The sequence below is a fragment of the Corvus cornix genome, chromosome 2, assembly GCF_000738735.6.
Source record: "Corvus cornix cornix isolate S_Up_H32 chromosome 2, ASM73873v5, whole genome shotgun sequence".
Classification (NCBI taxonomy): domain Eukaryota; kingdom Metazoa; phylum Chordata; class Aves; order Passeriformes; family Corvidae; genus Corvus; species Corvus cornix.
The window spans coordinates 35,004,472-35,020,394 of record NC_046333.1 but is presented as its reverse complement, the minus strand read 5'-3'; the positions used below and the strand labels follow the sequence as shown (position 1 = coordinate 35,020,394).

Below are 15,923 nucleotides of genomic sequence, written 5' to 3'. Positions count from 1 at the left end.
ATTGGCTGGCGAGGCTATATATGGGCGTCGGGCGGGGCCGCGCTTCCTCTCGGCTCCGCGCCGCCCGGGCCTCCACACGGCGTTGTCAGCGTGAGTCGGGGCCGCGGGGCGGGGGGCGCGGGGATGGCCGGGGGAGCGTTCCCGGCCCTGCGGTAACGCCGGGCGGGTTCTGCCCCGCCCCGCTGCGCCGCCGGCGGCCGGGCCTGGCCTGGCCAGGCGGCGGGGAAGGCCGAGGCCTGCCGGGTGTAGCGCGGGAGGCGGCCCAAGATGGCGGCCGGGGCGGCTGGGCCTCGTGGCGCGTCCCCCCCGGGCTGAGCCGGGTCCCTGTGCCCGCAGGTTCCCTGTCGTTGCTTCCAAAGGGAAACCCCACAATGTCCGGAGGCCTCGATGTCCTGCAGATGAAGGAGGAGGATGTCCTCAAATTCCTCGCTGCCGGGACCCACCTGGGAGGTACCAACCTCGACTTCCAGATGGAGCAGTACATCTACAAAAGGAAGAGCGATGGTAAATAGGCGGGAGAGGTGGCCCGGGTTGGGCAGCTGTGATCTTGTGGGCACAGCTGGGGGGAGCAGGAAAGTGCTTGTGCTCTTTAGCATGGCTTCTCCATGGCCTGAAAGGAGCAGATGCCTTTGATGACCAAACAGTGTTAACTCAGAGAAGTAGAATGAAATACAGATTTTGGAACAATTCTCCTAGTTCTTGACTATCTTGATTGTGGAATTTGGTAAATCACTCACAGCTGGTTTGGGCAATTTTGCTAGTTCTTGACTAAATTAACAAAATGGTTTTAATATCTTAGTAATGATTCCTCCTTGTTTGCATTGGTCTTCAATCTAAGCTGCCCTCTTTTTAAAAAAAAAAAGGTTAAAGCTCATACCACGTGTAGGTTCTTGGTGGCAGATGCTGGAATGTGTGACCTTAAAACCATAAGGGGACGATTTTCCTTGGAGTAGCTTTCCACTAGCTAGAATGAGGCTAGAATGTCATTTCATATGGGACATTGAGGTGCTGGAGCATGTACAGAGAAGGGCAGCAAAGCTTTTAAAAGGTCTGGAAAACCTCGTGAGGAATGACTGAAGGAGCTTTGTTTAGTCTTGGGAAGAAGAAGCTTAGAGGGGACCTTATCGTTCTCTACAACTTCCTGAAAGGAGGGGCCAGGCTCTTTTACCTGCCAGCAGTCAGAGGACCTGAGGAAATGGCCTTAAGATGAGACAAAGAAGTTTCAGATTAGATAATAAAAAAAAATCACTGCTTGGGTGATCAGACAGTGGAATAGGTTGCCCAGTCACCTTTAAGAGGGACCTGGATATGGTTCTGGGTGTTATGGTTTAGTGGTTACAGTGACCCTGCTGGGTGAGCGGTTGGATGGGATGATCTTAAAGGTCTCTTCCAACTTTGATGATGATTCTATGAATTTTGGAGTAACCACAGCCATGTGACAGGTTTAATAGCAGAAGAGTGCTATCCTGTTTTAGCATCTTGTATTTGGTGGGTCCTCTAAAGCCTTTTGTTGCCAACAGGTATTTACATCATCAATCTGAAAAGGACCTGGGAAAAGCTGCTCCTGGCAGCTCGTGCCATTGTTGCCATTGAGAACCCAGCTGATGTGAGCGTCATTTCTTCCAGGAACACTGGACAGGTATGGACATCAGGAAGCCTGCAGTCTTGGCAGCAGGACTCCCCTGCCATGCATCGTTGCCTGCCAGTGACAGCTTGGCGATAATAGGCAATAACACCAGTTTTAACTATAGGAATGCTTTCTGTAAACATGGTTTTTGTGTTGCACTTGGCAGCTTAAAACCTACTCCCCATTTCAGGGTGTTTGAGGACTTGTTTTTCTTCCATATCCTTCTTCCTGTTGGATTTCTGTCATATTAGTAGTCAGTCCCCTGGTGGCCCCTTCTTCCCTGAAATACTGTGTGTCATTGGCACTGAATTTTTGGGGGCAGTAAGCACGTGATAGAAAAGTTGTCAAAGAAGAAATTTTCTCTGTTACTGAGGAAGGTATATTTGTAATTTTAACTCTAAATTTTTAGCAAAAACATTCTGTTGTAGAAGGTGATAACCTTTAAATCTTGCTAGTCACTGGAGTTTTTGAGCTTAGTTTCTTTAGGTAATTGCAGGTGGGGCCACAAATGTTTAGGGAGATTCAGGGGTGGGTTTCTGAAAGGAAATTTGGTTTCCCGTGGGCTTGATGTGCACGCTATTAAAGCTTGATGCTGAGGTCAGTTTCTGGCCGATGAGCTCTCAAGTGTCGGAAGTGTGCGACAGCAAAGGATGGCAGGGTTTTCGCTAACGCCAGGAGAGGGAGGGACTCCCTCTAGGATTGGAGTTTGATAGTAGGCCCTGCCACATGCCTGAGAAGTTAAAAGCTGTTGTAATTGAATAAGAACTGCCAACTGCAATTTCAATGGACACAGCTACAATTTGTGTGTATTTACTGCTGAGTTTTTTCCTGTAGTTCCTTCAAGTTCCTGGATAATGAAAGGATGTAGAAATAGTGGAAGAAAATGTGCTTTGCTTTTTTCGTAAGCTTTTTGTTTTATTCCCCTTTTCACGATCTGATTATGAGAGTTTAAAGTAGAGCTTGCCAATAACTTTAGGGGAAGAGAAGGCCTTTTTCCATATCGTGACTTCCCGCTTTGCTGGTGGATATGATCTTTTAAACTCATGGTGTAGCTCTTTTCAGTAACATTTTTATTTGGTCTCCTTCTGAGGTGGTGAGCCCTGATTTCACAGGAATTGACACAAATAGTTCAGTTAAATTTCGTGCATGTTCACTGACAGTGACCTGGTTGAAATGCAGTTTTCTGGCTTGGTTGAAATGCACTTCTGCTTCACCTTTGCCATGTCCCTTTTGCAGCGTGCGGTTCTGAAGTTTGCTGCTGCCACTGGGGCTACTCCTATTGCCGGGCGTTTCACCCCTGGCACCTTCACAAACCAGATCCAGGCGGCTTTCCGTGAGCCACGGCTCCTGGTGGTTACAGATCCCCGGGCTGATCACCAGCCGCTGACAGAGGCATCCTATGTCAACATCCCCACCATCGCCCTGTGCAACACCGACTCCCCGCTGCGCTACGTGGATATCGCTATTCCCTGCAATAACAAGGTAACACTTCATTCTGGCATTCCAGGCAGCTTCCTCCAGAGCATGCCGTGGGCTTCCAAGATGCATACTTTCTGCAAGTGAGGGTTGGCTTGTATCTCACCAGTTTCCTTGGGGGATGAGCTAACTAATGTCTCCTGCAAACTGGCAGGCGGGTGGGGAGGAGAAAATAAACTGCACACAGTTGGAGCTTGGAGCTGAGGCTGGTTTCTGGCCAAGGAACTCTCAAGTGTAGGACGTGTGCTATAGTAACCTGGCAGGATTTTTCGCTGACGCCATGAGGGTCTTTGTGGCCCAATGAGTGGAGTTTGATAGTCCTTCTTGCCACAGATCATGAATATGCATGAAAGATAAAGTGAGCTGAGGGAGAGACTGCTCTGAAACATTACCTTGCCAGAAATCACCTGAAAGGTAAAGTCTAGGAAGATGAGAAGCTATCTTTGATCTTTATCTAGATGTCAGTCACCAAAACTAGTGTAAGCCACACGTGAGGATGTGTGTAAGCTTTGTTTATTCGGTCAAGTTTTCGATTTCTTCATTCTTGAGTATGTGGTGAGCATTATCCCTGTCTTTTGGATGAGATTCACGTGAGAGTGGTGAGCCACATGAAACTCCATAACAGGAGAGTTACTTCAGGCCATGTTGTAATGGCGCCATGACTTATGAAAATGCCAGTGGGAACTTGAAAAGTTGCCCTTTTTTTGAGCCCAAGTACATAAGTTTGGCATTGGCAAGTAATGTACTTCACCAAGCAAGAACCTTGGATTGCGTGCAGATGAGTCTTTTGCTCTTTCTGCAAAAGTTTAGTTACAGCAACTCTTAGCTACTTTTTTCTGTTCCAGGGAGCCCACTCAGTGGGTCTGATGTGGTGGATGCTGGCTCGGGAGGTGCTGCGCATGCGTGGCACCATCTCCCGTGAGCACCCTTGGGAAGTCATGCCTGACTTGTACTTCTACAGGGATCCCGAGGAGGTAGGAGCCTCATGGCAGGAAGTGTGTCTCTCTCTCTGAGATGTTTTGCTTGTGCTCCTATCCCATGGTCCTGTGTGTCTGCTGTCGAGGACAGGTTTTGCCAATGTAATGATTGCACTTCACACTTTAATGTGGTGGCTGGTTAATTGTACTGCAAGTTGGTGCCTGTTGCCTGATATTTGATAGTAAGGGTTGTGTTCTGGGTTGTGTTCCTGGGAGACTCAGGCTGGGCTCTTGCATTGCAGATTGAAAAGGAGGAGCAGGCGGCTGCCGAGAAAGCAGTGACGAAGGAGGAATTCCAGACTGAATGGACAGCTCCAGCACCTGAATTCACTGCTCCTCCTCAGCCTGAGGTTGCAGATTGGTCTGAGGGAGTGCAGGTCCCGTCTGTGCCCATCCAGCAGTTTCCTACAGGTCAGTTTGGGGAGGTGTCTGTGGGAGGGGGTGAGGGGTATTGTGGGTGGAGGGAGCTGGGGAGCACTAAGTATTGTTGTCTTTGTGATTGCAGAGGACTGGAGTGCCCAGCCTGCCACCGAGGACTGGTCAGCAGCTCCCACAGCCCAGGCTACTGAGTGGGTTGGCACTGCCACAGAATGGTCTTAACTTCAGCCCTGCTGTACTGTGAGAGAAATAAAGGCTGGTTTAGTACACGCTGTGCTGGTACTGCGTTTGTAGAGTTGTTGGCTGGTGGTGCATGGGTAGCATGGGGCACAGTCCTCAGCCAAGAGCAGGGTGTCTGTTACACCCTGCTGAATGGAGCTGGGGGCTGTGGGCTTTGTCCCTGCCTGCAGCAGCTCACTGGGCTGCCCCTCCTGTCTGTGTCAGTGTCTGGGGCTGGTTTCACATTTCCCTGCTTCCCTGGCTCCGCCCAGGTGAGGAGCTGGCAGTGTGTGTACTCTCCGGAGGGGAGGTGGTGACATGGAGCAAAGCAGTTTGCTTTTGGTTGATTTCTTTTTTTTTTAGCAGCCCCACTGGGCCCACCCAAATGGGCTGTTCTTGTCATTCTCCTTGGGGTTTCACACCTTTGCAGGGTGTTCTGGTGACCAGGTGTGGGAGGTGGCCTGACTGCACAGTGTGGAGAACAGAGCCCTTGAGTGGCAGCTGCTCCTCTGTTGGAGTCCTAGCTTTAGCATCAGTATTATCAATTACTTCTTCAAAAGTACTGCAGGAATCTTCAAGAAAAAAAACACCATATTAATTCATCTGCTTCAATTCTTGAGGATTATATTGCTGTGATTATTGGCAGTAATGGAAGGTAAACCCTTCACCATGAGAAATGAGGTTTTGTTTGTTGGAGGTGAAGATTGCTCAGATTGGATCCTTTTTTCCATATTTGTGTAGTTGCAGATTCTCCTTTTTGTACCTTCAGCACTGCCAATCAACCTGTAAAAGAATCTTTTCTCTTGACATGTGCTCATTTCATTTTGCTGTAATAGTGCATATTAGCAGTAAAAAAAGCCTAAAGCAAGTTATGCATATTACTGCACAGTATCTGTCCAAAGGAGACTGATCTTTCTTCTTCTTGTCTTTACCTATTACATGCAAGGTGACTAAAGATTTTGTTGATAATGAACAGTATTTAGCCAAGAGGCAGGTGAGCACTTCATTTGTTCCTGAAAGAGCCCTCCCTGTTCTGTTTGTGCACCGTGTCCCTCAGATGTGTGCTTGTGGCACATCCTCCAGTACTTTACTTTCCAGCACCCTTCGGGGGGAGGCTCCTTCCTGCCACCTGAGGTCTGTCACTTGTGTGTTGGGTGGATTGAGAGCCTGGTCATTTTGGGACTAAGGTTGGGTGTTGTAGCTGGATTGAGGACAGCCTGTACAGCACCTGCTGATTGACTCCCCAGATCTGAGATTATCCCAAAAGGTTTGTTGGCCTGGACTTTGTATTCACTCTGCCACATTAAAAATTTGCAAACTCAGAGCACAGTCTTACCCGTACACTGAATCTCTGCTCCTACTGTTTCACCATTGTCCCTTTTCTTCATCTGTTGTGTAACTTCTTCATGCGAATGTGTTCCTGCTAACGAGTGTGTAGAAGTCATCAGACAGCTCCTGTGTGGGTGATGGTGCTGTTTTAAGTCGATCACTTCTGAGTACTTGCTACTGAAATATTCCTGGAGTGTTTCTGGAATGTGGCTGTTTTCATTTAAGTATTTCCTTAAGTATCACTTCGACTTTCATGATTGTTGGTCTTAGAACTGAGGACTGGCAGTGGCAGGTGGATGTGCACAGCTTGGTCAGGAGGCAGATCGCTGCATGTGGGTTCAGAATCACCGTGTTGGGTTAATTAACTGGGGTAGAGTGGGAGAGCTCGTTTGCCTGCAGCACTGGAGAGGGGATGAATAGCAGCCTTTCAGAGAAGGAGGCAGCCTTGGCTGTGACAGCAGAGGATGCATTGCAGGAAGGCTGTGATCCTCAGCGGCCCAGGGAAGGAAAGGTCTCAGCACATGAGTGGAGACAGCAGCAGAGACATAGCAGAAGATCCTACATCTGAGAGCTTCCCCTGTGGCAAATACCTGGCAGATGTAATCTATTGAGGCAGTGTAGAGGAGCAGGTAGAGGAGGCAGGAGCAAATCCTAGAGACACTGGCTTGTTTATTATTGCATTTTCTTTTCTGGCAAGTGCAGTGTTGATGTTGAATAAAGCCAGCAGGGAACTTGTAACTGTGTTGTTCTGAATTCATCTGATTTGACCCAAAATGGCTTAGGCAGAGGTCTCTGTATAGTGACAATTTCCACTGAGGGTCATGGTAGTGTTTCCTTTCTCTGTGACCTTCTCTTTGTGGTTGATTTGGGTTGATGGAGCTGGGTTAAATGGAGCTAGGTGTGCTTAGGATAGCCTTCTTCCAGAGTTGGTCTCAACAGGAGCTGGCTGGTGTTGCTGAGCATCGTATAACCCCTCTGGAGAAATGAGCTGTTGGAGGCCTTGCCAATGTGCTACTGTGTGATCCATGAATCTCTCACACACGTGCTCTCTAGTTCCCTCCCTAATTTATATGCCACCATTCACAGATGTTCCTTTCCCACTCCAGTCACTTCTTTGCCCACTTCTTTGCCCAAATAATCACAATATTTTTAGTATCCATGTATTACTGTAGGATTATACCAAGGCTTTTCTTTTGTAGGAAGCAAAGGGTTTTATGCACAGTTAAAGAGATTCATCTCTCTGCTTAAATCCAGGCTGCAAAAATGTTCCCCTCATTGCATCTGTAGTCTGTTTTGCTTTGTAAAACTGAACAAGGCTATGGTATGTTTGATGCTGACTTTCAGGAGTATGGTGTACTCATATTGTGAGCCTGTTTATTGAAGTCCGTGCACCATGTAAGTAAGCATGGAAAGGAAACTAAAGTGTGTGTGATTGATGAATTCACCTCACTGCTCCTCTTAGGAGGCTTCCTCCCCACCCAGGACTATGAGCATCTAGTTGGAGTGGATCATGTAATATAAATTTTTTTTTCTTCCTTGGATTAATAGCATCTTGATGGAGATAGACTCCGTGGAGTAACGCACATGGCAAATTTGCAACTGTCATGAATGCAGCACTCTCCAAAGCTGTGTCTCTTGAACCTTCTTTGGACAGATGAAGTATCTTGAGCATGTATGTCCTGGCAGAGGGAGCAAAAAGAAAGATTCCAGATTTATCTCATTATTGCTAGAGGACCAAGGTGTTGCTGGAGCATCTCCCCCCTGCCCTGCAGCTTCCAAAGAGACATCAGCCAGCATTTCAGGCATTGTCTTTCCTCCAGCTAATGCTTGGCACTGCCAGCTCCCAGCCCTTGCAGCCTAGAGCTTGTGAAAACCACAAAGCCTCAGAGCTGGTGAAAACCTCCTCTGCATCGAGTCTGTATGGCAGGTAAAGGTAGAACAGTGTTACAGTTGTGTGTTGCACTGGGAGTAAAGAACTTTATTGATTATCAGCCCTGCAAAGAGGCAGACTGATAAACACCTTGGGCATGGGTAGAGTTGCTATGTCACAACACTGATTTTCTCAGTTCCTTGCTTTGTGGGGCACTGATTTCTGAACCTGTTTTCCTTTGGTTTTTTAGTACTTGTGATTTTAAGAGCACTCACTACCATTTTTCTGCTGTCCAACTTAAGCATGTCATTTTTATTTATACTTTATTTACACTCAGTAGTCAATGATGAACAAAACTACATAGTGAAGATACCTTTTTGATTGTTATCTCTGTAGCTGAAAGAACATGTCTCTTCTGGGCTGCTGCTTAAATCTTCAGTTTATAAAGTGTTAATAAAGACTTGAGTTCAACTGATGTGTCTTCTCATGTGACAGAGTCCTAAATATTTCTGTCAGTGTTTGTTTCACTGGCTACAAGATTGCTTTTATTAGTTCTGTTCAAGCATGAATAAAATAAATTCTAAACGGATGCAGGATGCATCCTTTGAAGTTATGGCTCCCTAACCATGCTTTGAGGGCCAGAAAAACCTGCTTTGGTAGAAAACCTTAGTCTTCACGCTAAATGCCATTGCACCACATGCGGAAGGGTTCCTTGGGTTGAGTAACACAGCTCACTCCTCATTTTGGTACAGTCACAGCTGGTGACTTGGGCAGGACAGGGGGGTACCACAGTGCACAGGGATGGCCTGTGCCCACTACCTGTAGTATGGGGCTTGGGGTTTAGCAGCTCAGAGGGGGAGAACAGGGTGTATTGCATGGGCCAGAGGTGGATGCTGAGGACTGAAACAACATTTTGGGTGCTCAATGGGACTATACACTGTTCCATTGCGTATGTGGGTCAGGGTCAGATTTAGGGTTTTGCAAAGCAGGGAGCTCAGCATGAGAGGTGTGGCACGACTCAAATCTCAGAGCTGCTCTGCCACGAGGACAGTTGTGTCTAAGATTGGGGCAGGCTTTTGCCGTAACAGGAGTGCTGGCACTGTTCCCTCCTGTGCTGCAGCTGGGGATGTCAGGGTGCGGCCGTACAGCCTGGAAAGCTGCTGTAAAGCTCAAGTTCTCACTTGGAGTGTTGAATTTGTTAGCATTGCCCAAGGAACTGGGTCCAGAATGTTTGCAACCTTACCTCTGGAGAGCCCAGGGGATGCTCAGAGTGGAGGAGATGGTCTGGATGTTTGCCTTTTGGGTCTGAACTAGGTCAGGACAACCACACCAGCCTTTGCCACTCAGACGCTGGCATGGCGACAGAAGTGGCTTTCCGGGAGCAGGCAAACACCCGAGCATCGCTCCCACCTGGCAGGTGTTAGGATGGGGGTGCGTTGCAGAACTGCAAAATACGAGTGTGCGGATCGCTTCTCAGTCTCCAGTAGATGGGGCTGTTATTCCTGGTTTGTCCTTATCTCGGCCGCCGCTGGCAGCGTGGCAGGAGAGCCGGACAGAGCCGACACCCGGGGAGGGAAGGTACAAAGCTGCCCCTGGCCTGGCATTTTGACTTCCTGTACCAGAATGGTGCCGTCTCACAGGGACCATAAGATACTTAAAAAAACCCCAATCAACCAAAATCCTACTATTTTTCTATAAGTGTCTGAATGTTAAACTTGTTGCCTCCATGCTCAGCTGCAAACCTTGATCTTGATTTTAATTTCCCGAAGGGAGCAAGTGTGGGATGCTGCTGGCTGCAAGTGCTCCTAATTGAAGAAAGTCCGTGTTGGAACCTTTCTAACTCATCTTTTCTGTTTGGTTTATTGCTTCCAGCATTTTCTAGAATGACTTGTCTTCTCCCTAGTACTCCCAAAGCTCCCAGGTATACAATTCACTGCACCTGTTGGCTTTGTTTATGTATGAAAAAATTAAGCAGCACATGCAGAGAGGGAATCAACTGTGTGCCATTTCCCCCCACTTGTTATTTTGCTGTTAGAGGCTCTAATTTGAGTGGAAAGATTAAAAAAAAAAAAAAAAAAAAAAAAAGGCAGCACCACTTCCCTCTCTGCAGCGTCTTTTCTGAAGGCTCCTTTAAGCCACATTCCTGCTGCCAGCTGAGTAGGGTTTTATGAGCCCCAGGTGCCATGGGTTGAAGTGTCTCCTACCATTTTCTCACAAGGGCAGGTGTGGGGCAGGAGTGAATGTGCTGTTGTCTTTTCTTCTCGGCTTTGTGAGGCAAACCCACTTTGTCTGCTGTAAGCAGCCAGTGGTTCTCCATCATCTCTCTCAGAAGGGCTGAGAAGTCTAGCAATTAGTTTTTCTGATTTCAAGGGTTCAGCCCTTTGAAAAAGTTTGGGATAAAATTCAAGTCATACTTCGTTTCCCTAAGTGTGTCTTGGATTCCTCCTTGACTCCTATGCTGCCCCTACTTCTTGTTTTAAATTTTATTTTTGTTCTGTGAAAGCTACATGTCTGTGTTTATTGTTTCAAAATGAGAACTGGGATTTCTCAAACCATACCTTGAATATAGAAGAAGGAACTTCATAAAATGTCAAATCTGAGACTTGTGATTTAAAATATGCCAAGTTATCAACTCTTGAGTAGTGCCCCAGTGGGTTGAGTGCTCTGTGAAGCCATTCTTTTGTGGCCTGTGCTGTCTCTACTCTCCTAGGATCCGAGGGATGGAGCTTGCTCTGTTAAGGTAAGTGTCAAGCTTCTGCATTTCTTCAAATTTTATTTTAAATCTTCTACCATTACAAGAACAGTGGATTGACCTTCCCTTCTAGTGTCCATTTGGTAGGCACTGCTCTTCTGCTGGTAATTGCAACACAAAATACGGAGGGGAGCAGTGAGTGCCTCCCATGGGGCAGTGTAAGCCCGAGGGGAGCAGGGTGGGCATCAGGCACAGAGCAGCTGCCCTGTTGCTCTCCAAGGCTGGGGTGAGCTCAGCAGCTGCTGGAGCTGCTCATGCAATATACTGCTGGTACTATAGGGACCCCTGTGGCAAACGTGTGCTTGGCACATCTTCCTGGTTAGGTGAGATTTAAGGGACGCTGTCTAGGATGCATCTGGGTGTTGTGGAGCCCCCAAAACTGCCCAGAGGCTCCCTTCTCACCTGTGGCTGGGTGGAAGAGTAGTCTCACAAGTAGTTTAAACAGATGTTACTTTCAGAGGCTCTGCCTTGCCTTCTATGTTCTTTCCTCTGAATTCAAAGTCTGGTGGTGGCAGGAAAGAGGAAACCCTTTATTTTAGGTGGAGATTTGTTTTTTCTCCTGGACTTTGGGTTGGAGGAGTACTGTGAGCAATGTATGTCTGGTTCATCCCGAACAATGGGGTGGTTTGGGCTGTTTGATGGATCACCAGTTCAGATACACTACTTGGCTTCACTGGCACCATGGTAGTGTTGCAGACCCAGCGGTGACTTGTCCTGTTCCAGCACAACTAGTTCAGCTCCTCAGAGCCAGCCAAAGACCATTAAAAGCTATGTACCCTCCAAGTTACTGGCACAGGCATTTGGGAGGACATAAAGTGCTGAAAGGGCATGTGAGTGACACTGGACTTTCCCCAGAGATGGGTTACAACAGATTTCCACCCTTTCTGCTCAAGGGAATTGCTTTTGTCCACAGGTCAGTGCTCAGGGCAGTGCTAAGCCAGATGTTTACCCACTGCTGGCTCTCTGATGCTGTGGCACAACCCCATACTATGTGGGCATGAAGACAGAGGTGTGGAAAGTTGAGCAGAAGCTGCAGAGAGTTCCCCAGGCAGAGCTGGAGCTGCTTGTGAAGAAAACCTTGCCAGCGGCTCATTTGTTACATTTGCAAATGCAGTATCAAAATGCTGCGGCAGCCTTTTCCTCCAAAAACTGCTGGGCGTCTTGAGGAGCAGAAGCTGAGTTTGTCAGGGCCCTCTGCAAAAGCCCTGCAGCCCTGGCCTTGGAGCTGTTTCCATGCTGCAGCAGCTGCTGATGGAGCTGGGGGACCTGCAAGCCACAGCGGTGCTGCTGTGGTGGCAGTGAAGCTCCGTTGATGTTCAGGCAGTGTTTGTGCTGCTCTGTCCAAGCTGCTGTAGCAAAGTGCTCTGGCTAATGAAGAAGGCATGATTTTTATTATGGTGGTGGCATTTTTTCCTCTCTTCCTGGTCCTGAGCCCTCCAGGTACATTATTAAAATAAATCTGATAATAGCCTTCATATTCTGAAGATCCTGAACATCTGCCAAGGCACTGAATTATTTACTGCTGCTGCTATCCAAAAAAACCCAGAAGTCCCATATGTGTGAAATGTTTCTTAATTAGATGAAGGTTTGGATCTGGAGGCTTTTGTAGGAAAAGCCTTGGCTCCTCCAAACAACTTTGCTATGAGGGAGGGAGAGAGAATGGAGGAAGGAGGAGGGCACAGCTGCTTGGGATGTTTCTGCAGCTGCTCTTCCCTGGAAAAATGAGTTAGTAATGCCATTAAAATAATGTTCCACCTCCTACTAACCTTATCTGTACACTCGATGGCTGTGATGGTTTGTCTGTCCTCAAGCAGTCCAGGTAACAGGGCTGCGCCTCTATGGTTGTTTTCATTTTATTTTCAACTGAGCTGAAGTTATTTTTTCTCCCTCCCACATTGCCAGGAAAGGGATGACATTGGCAGCTTGTGCAAGCATTGCTCAGTTCCTAATGGAGAAGCTCTCCTGCTTTTATATCCTGCAGCTGTTTCCTTGAAAAGCTTTTTCACTGCCTTGTACAGCAGTGTTGGGTACAGTGTGCCCTTACCCCCACGCTGGCCCTAAGACAGGTGCAGGGCTGTTGAATTTCTTACCCTCTTGATTTCCCAGCTCTGTGAGCTGGGTTAAAGGATGCTAAATCCCACTCTCGTTGCCTTGGGCATGAGCCTCCAGGGAGCACAGCTGAGCTCAGCACTGGGGCTTCTTGCGTCCCACTGTTGCTCTCCTGCCTGGGTCTGGTCCCCAGGAGGTGGAGAAGACTCTCAGTGGTTGTCCTTTTCCTCCCCTTGGCTTCTCTGCTACCTTCAGGTGACTTTTGTCCATTTGGTCTTTCCGGGGGGTTTGAGGCTGATGCACATGAAGCCTCTGCTTGATGCTGGGAAATGGCATCCATCCCTCCATCCATCCCTCCCTCCTTCCCTCCCTCCCTCCCTCCCTGTCGGCTCTCCTCCCTCCACCTGCGTGCTTGGAGCACCAGCTGCAGAGAAATCTCTGTGCTTCAGTGCTCTCTGGTTTTTCTGTCAATCATGAAGGAGTGGTGCAGAAAATAATACCAATTCTGAAACATTTTAAAAATCCACTCATCTTGATCTCAGTGCCTGAAACACAGACATGTGGGAGCTTGGTGACTTCTGTTTGCTGAGGTCATGGAGGATGTGGTACCAATTTAAGATTTAGAGACAATGCTCACAAGTGAGTTTGGATGTTTGTAGATGTCTGAATGGAATGGAACCCCAGGGAGTTGGGTGCTGTGACTGCAGCAAAGCCAAGCCTCCCTCCATTAGCTCAACACAGCATTGTGTTGGTATAGTCCGTTTAAAACACAAGGCTGAATTCTGATTCAGCATTGATGACTACATTGTGTGAGAAACGGGCCAGGACCTAGAAAACCTGGGGTTTCAGAGTCACTTTTTTCCCCAGGGGAAAACTGAATCTGAGCATTTGGGAGTGATAAAGCCTTGGCTGCAGATGAAGCCAGGCTGCCACCTGCCAAAGGACAAGCTGCTGCCTCAGGGCTCAGGCAAATGGAAAGAAAACCATGACAGAGAGGAAAAAAATCCCCACGGCTGTCAGGCTGAAGAGCTGATAACATTGCATGCAGCATGAATCAAAATGGGGGAAATCTCTCTTTTAAAATCTTTTGGCAAGCACTTCATTTTTTTCTTACCAGGACATTGCTGCTTTGAAGAGATGTGGTTTAGAGAGGTAGGGGGGTCAGGCTCCAAGGTCCCTGTTTGACCTGCTTGAGTGGCAGCAAAAGCGCTGATACATGGCTGCAGAGAGGGGTCAGAACATGCTGGGGTGCAGGAAGATGGCAGACCTGCTGTACCCACAGCCTGCTGAGGTCAACTCAAGGGCCCACAGGACATTACGTTGATTCTTAGCACATCTTCACCAGCACAGAAGCCACTCTGATGCTCCTGACACTGTCAGAGGCCCTGCCTCGCTGGGCTTCTGCCAGTGCTGGTCTGTGAATGTCCACCTTTGAGCGGTGCAGCTGTTTCTAGAAATGACCCATTGGCTTCTCTGTACTTGAAAGCAAAACACAATCACCTGATTTTTGAAGAAATTCTGAAGTCTCCTTTTATCTGTCTCTTGCTTGTATTTCCTGGAAGCAATTTAACATTCTGGTCTCTTTTATAAGCCAAAGAAATCAAGAAAAGAGCTAGGTCTCCATGAATAAGCACAACACAGTATTTAAGCTCCTAATTCCTGTGAGGCAACAGATACTCAAGTGTTTTTCTTGGGTTAGACCTTTAAAGGGGAATCCTTTTTGAATCTGCCTCATGTCTGACCTAGCCAGACTCCTTTGCTCAGCTCCTTGAAGGTGGACATTCCCAGACTGGCACTGACAGAGCTCCTGCCCAGCCAGGCAGGAGCTCATGGGGCTCCTCAAGCTTGTGGGACAGGATAAACTGATAAAATCCCAGTCTCCATCGCCAAGAATTTTTTCTGTGTGTCGGGAAGTGGTTTTTGGTTGTCTTCCTTGCCTGGATTTGTCAGAGGAAGTTTCTCAGCAGGTGCTGGTGCCAGTGCAGCTTGTGACCCTTGTCCCTGCAGTGGCTCTTGTGGTGTCTGGAGCCTGCCTGTAGGTGAGAGGTTTCTTTAGCTTAGATGTGCAGCTGACAACCCTCCTTAGCACCCTGAAAGAAACTAAAAATCCATCCCCAGAGCTGTTAACTGGTACAAGAAAACCCTCTCCCCTGTCCATGATCAGAGAAAGGTTCCAAAGAAGAAAAGAGGTGGATGACACACAGGACCTCTGCAGCTCACATTTTCAGGCAAGGTGACAATTTTATTTCTGTGGAGGTTCAGAATGTGTGATAAAGGGCTTTGCCATAGTGCAGGGTTAGCTATAGGATCAGAGGATGAAAGCTCAAGATGATCTTGACTGCTTGTTTGGAAAAAGTGAGGTTATCAGGAAAAAGATTGCTGTCAGTAGTGGTGGCATTCAGTGCTTGTTTCCCTTTCTCTCCTTGGAAAGCTTCATATAAGCTACCTGAAAATACAAGTTCAGGTGTTTCAAGGTTCCCTTTTGAAAAGGACTTACAGTCCTTCTGCAGCAAAAAGCTTTTTTTTCTGCTTTGGAGAAGCCAGGGTGCCTTGGTACTGAATACAAAACCAGTGTATGCTTTGCATTCTTTCCTGGGTTTCTGAGCAAACCTGTTTAATGGTGTCTACTGTTTTCTGTTCATTGAGAGTACAGAAAGCAGCTTGTCCTGTGTACAGCTGAGCACATTGTGATAGAAATGTCTGAGTTATGTTTTCTACCCTAAGAGAAGAGTGCATGTTGTTATCCTCTTCACAGCTCATGTTTAGCCACGTTTTGCAAAATTGTCCTTTTATTTTTTTTTATTTTGCTGAGATTCCTGTTCATCAGTAACACTGAGCAGATGCTCTGCCTGGCCATGAAAACTAAAAACTGATGCCCAGGAGAGCTCCCTGTTTAAAACCAAACCTCTGATGAGTAGAATAATAAAATAATTAAGCTTAGAAATTTCCTTGTTTTTTTTATCAAAACCTTTTGGATGCAGTGTTTGAGCTAGTGGCAGTACAAGATGTGAAAAATTTGCAATGCAGAGGGTTCTTCTAGTCATCTATGAATGCAAGCTATAAGCTGTGTGAGATGTTACTAGGAGGCTCCCAGTACTTACCACTGAGCTTTTATCTTTTTTTTTTCTTTCCCCTTGAAGTTAGACTGATCCCTGGAGAAAGATTGAGATGGACATAGTCTTTCAACAAATGTTAGGGGGTTGGAAATCAATGCTTAGACAAGGGCTTTTTGCTGTTTCTAAGAAT

At 47.3% G+C, this 15,923-nt stretch overlaps 1 protein-coding gene and 2 non-coding genes across 3 annotated transcripts; all 3 read left to right on the top strand.

Moving 5' to 3' along the window:
- Nucleotides 1-13: 13 nt before the first annotated feature.
- RPSA (ribosomal protein SA) lies at nt 14-4,730 on the top strand. Its single transcript, XM_039548270.1, has 7 exons — nt 14-90; nt 337-504; nt 1,521-1,639; nt 2,864-3,109; nt 3,949-4,077; nt 4,323-4,491; nt 4,586-4,730. Exons 1-7 carry the CDS (start codon nt 21-23, stop codon nt 4,678-4,680), a joined length of 996 nt encoding a protein of 331 aa, XP_039404204.1. The 5' UTR covers nt 14-20; the 3' UTR covers nt 4,681-4,730.
- On the top strand, nt 2,196-2,357 carry LOC120409837. The gene has a single exon (XR_005601658.1). It is a non-coding gene; the product is annotated as a small nucleolar RNA SNORA62/SNORA6 family (small nucleolar RNA).
- LOC120409848 lies at nt 3,280-3,438 on the top strand. Its single transcript, XR_005601669.1, has one exon. It is a non-coding gene; the product is annotated as a small nucleolar RNA SNORA62/SNORA6 family (small nucleolar RNA).
- Nucleotides 4,731-15,923: the final 11,193 nt, after the last annotated feature.

Excerpts from the sequence above, each read along its gene's own strand:
- RPSA (XM_039548270.1), top strand. The coding sequence starts at position 21 with ATGGGCGTCGGGCGGGGCCGCGCTTCCTCTCGGCTCCGCGCCGCCCGG. Across the intron at positions 505-1,520 it reads CTACAAAAGGAAGAGCGATG|GTATTTACATCATCAATCTG; the intron begins GTAAATAGGCGG and ends TGTTGCCAACAG. Across the intron at positions 3,110-3,948 it reads CTATTCCCTGCAATAACAAG|GGAGCCCACTCAGTGGGTCT; the intron begins GTAACACTTCAT and ends TTTCTGTTCCAG.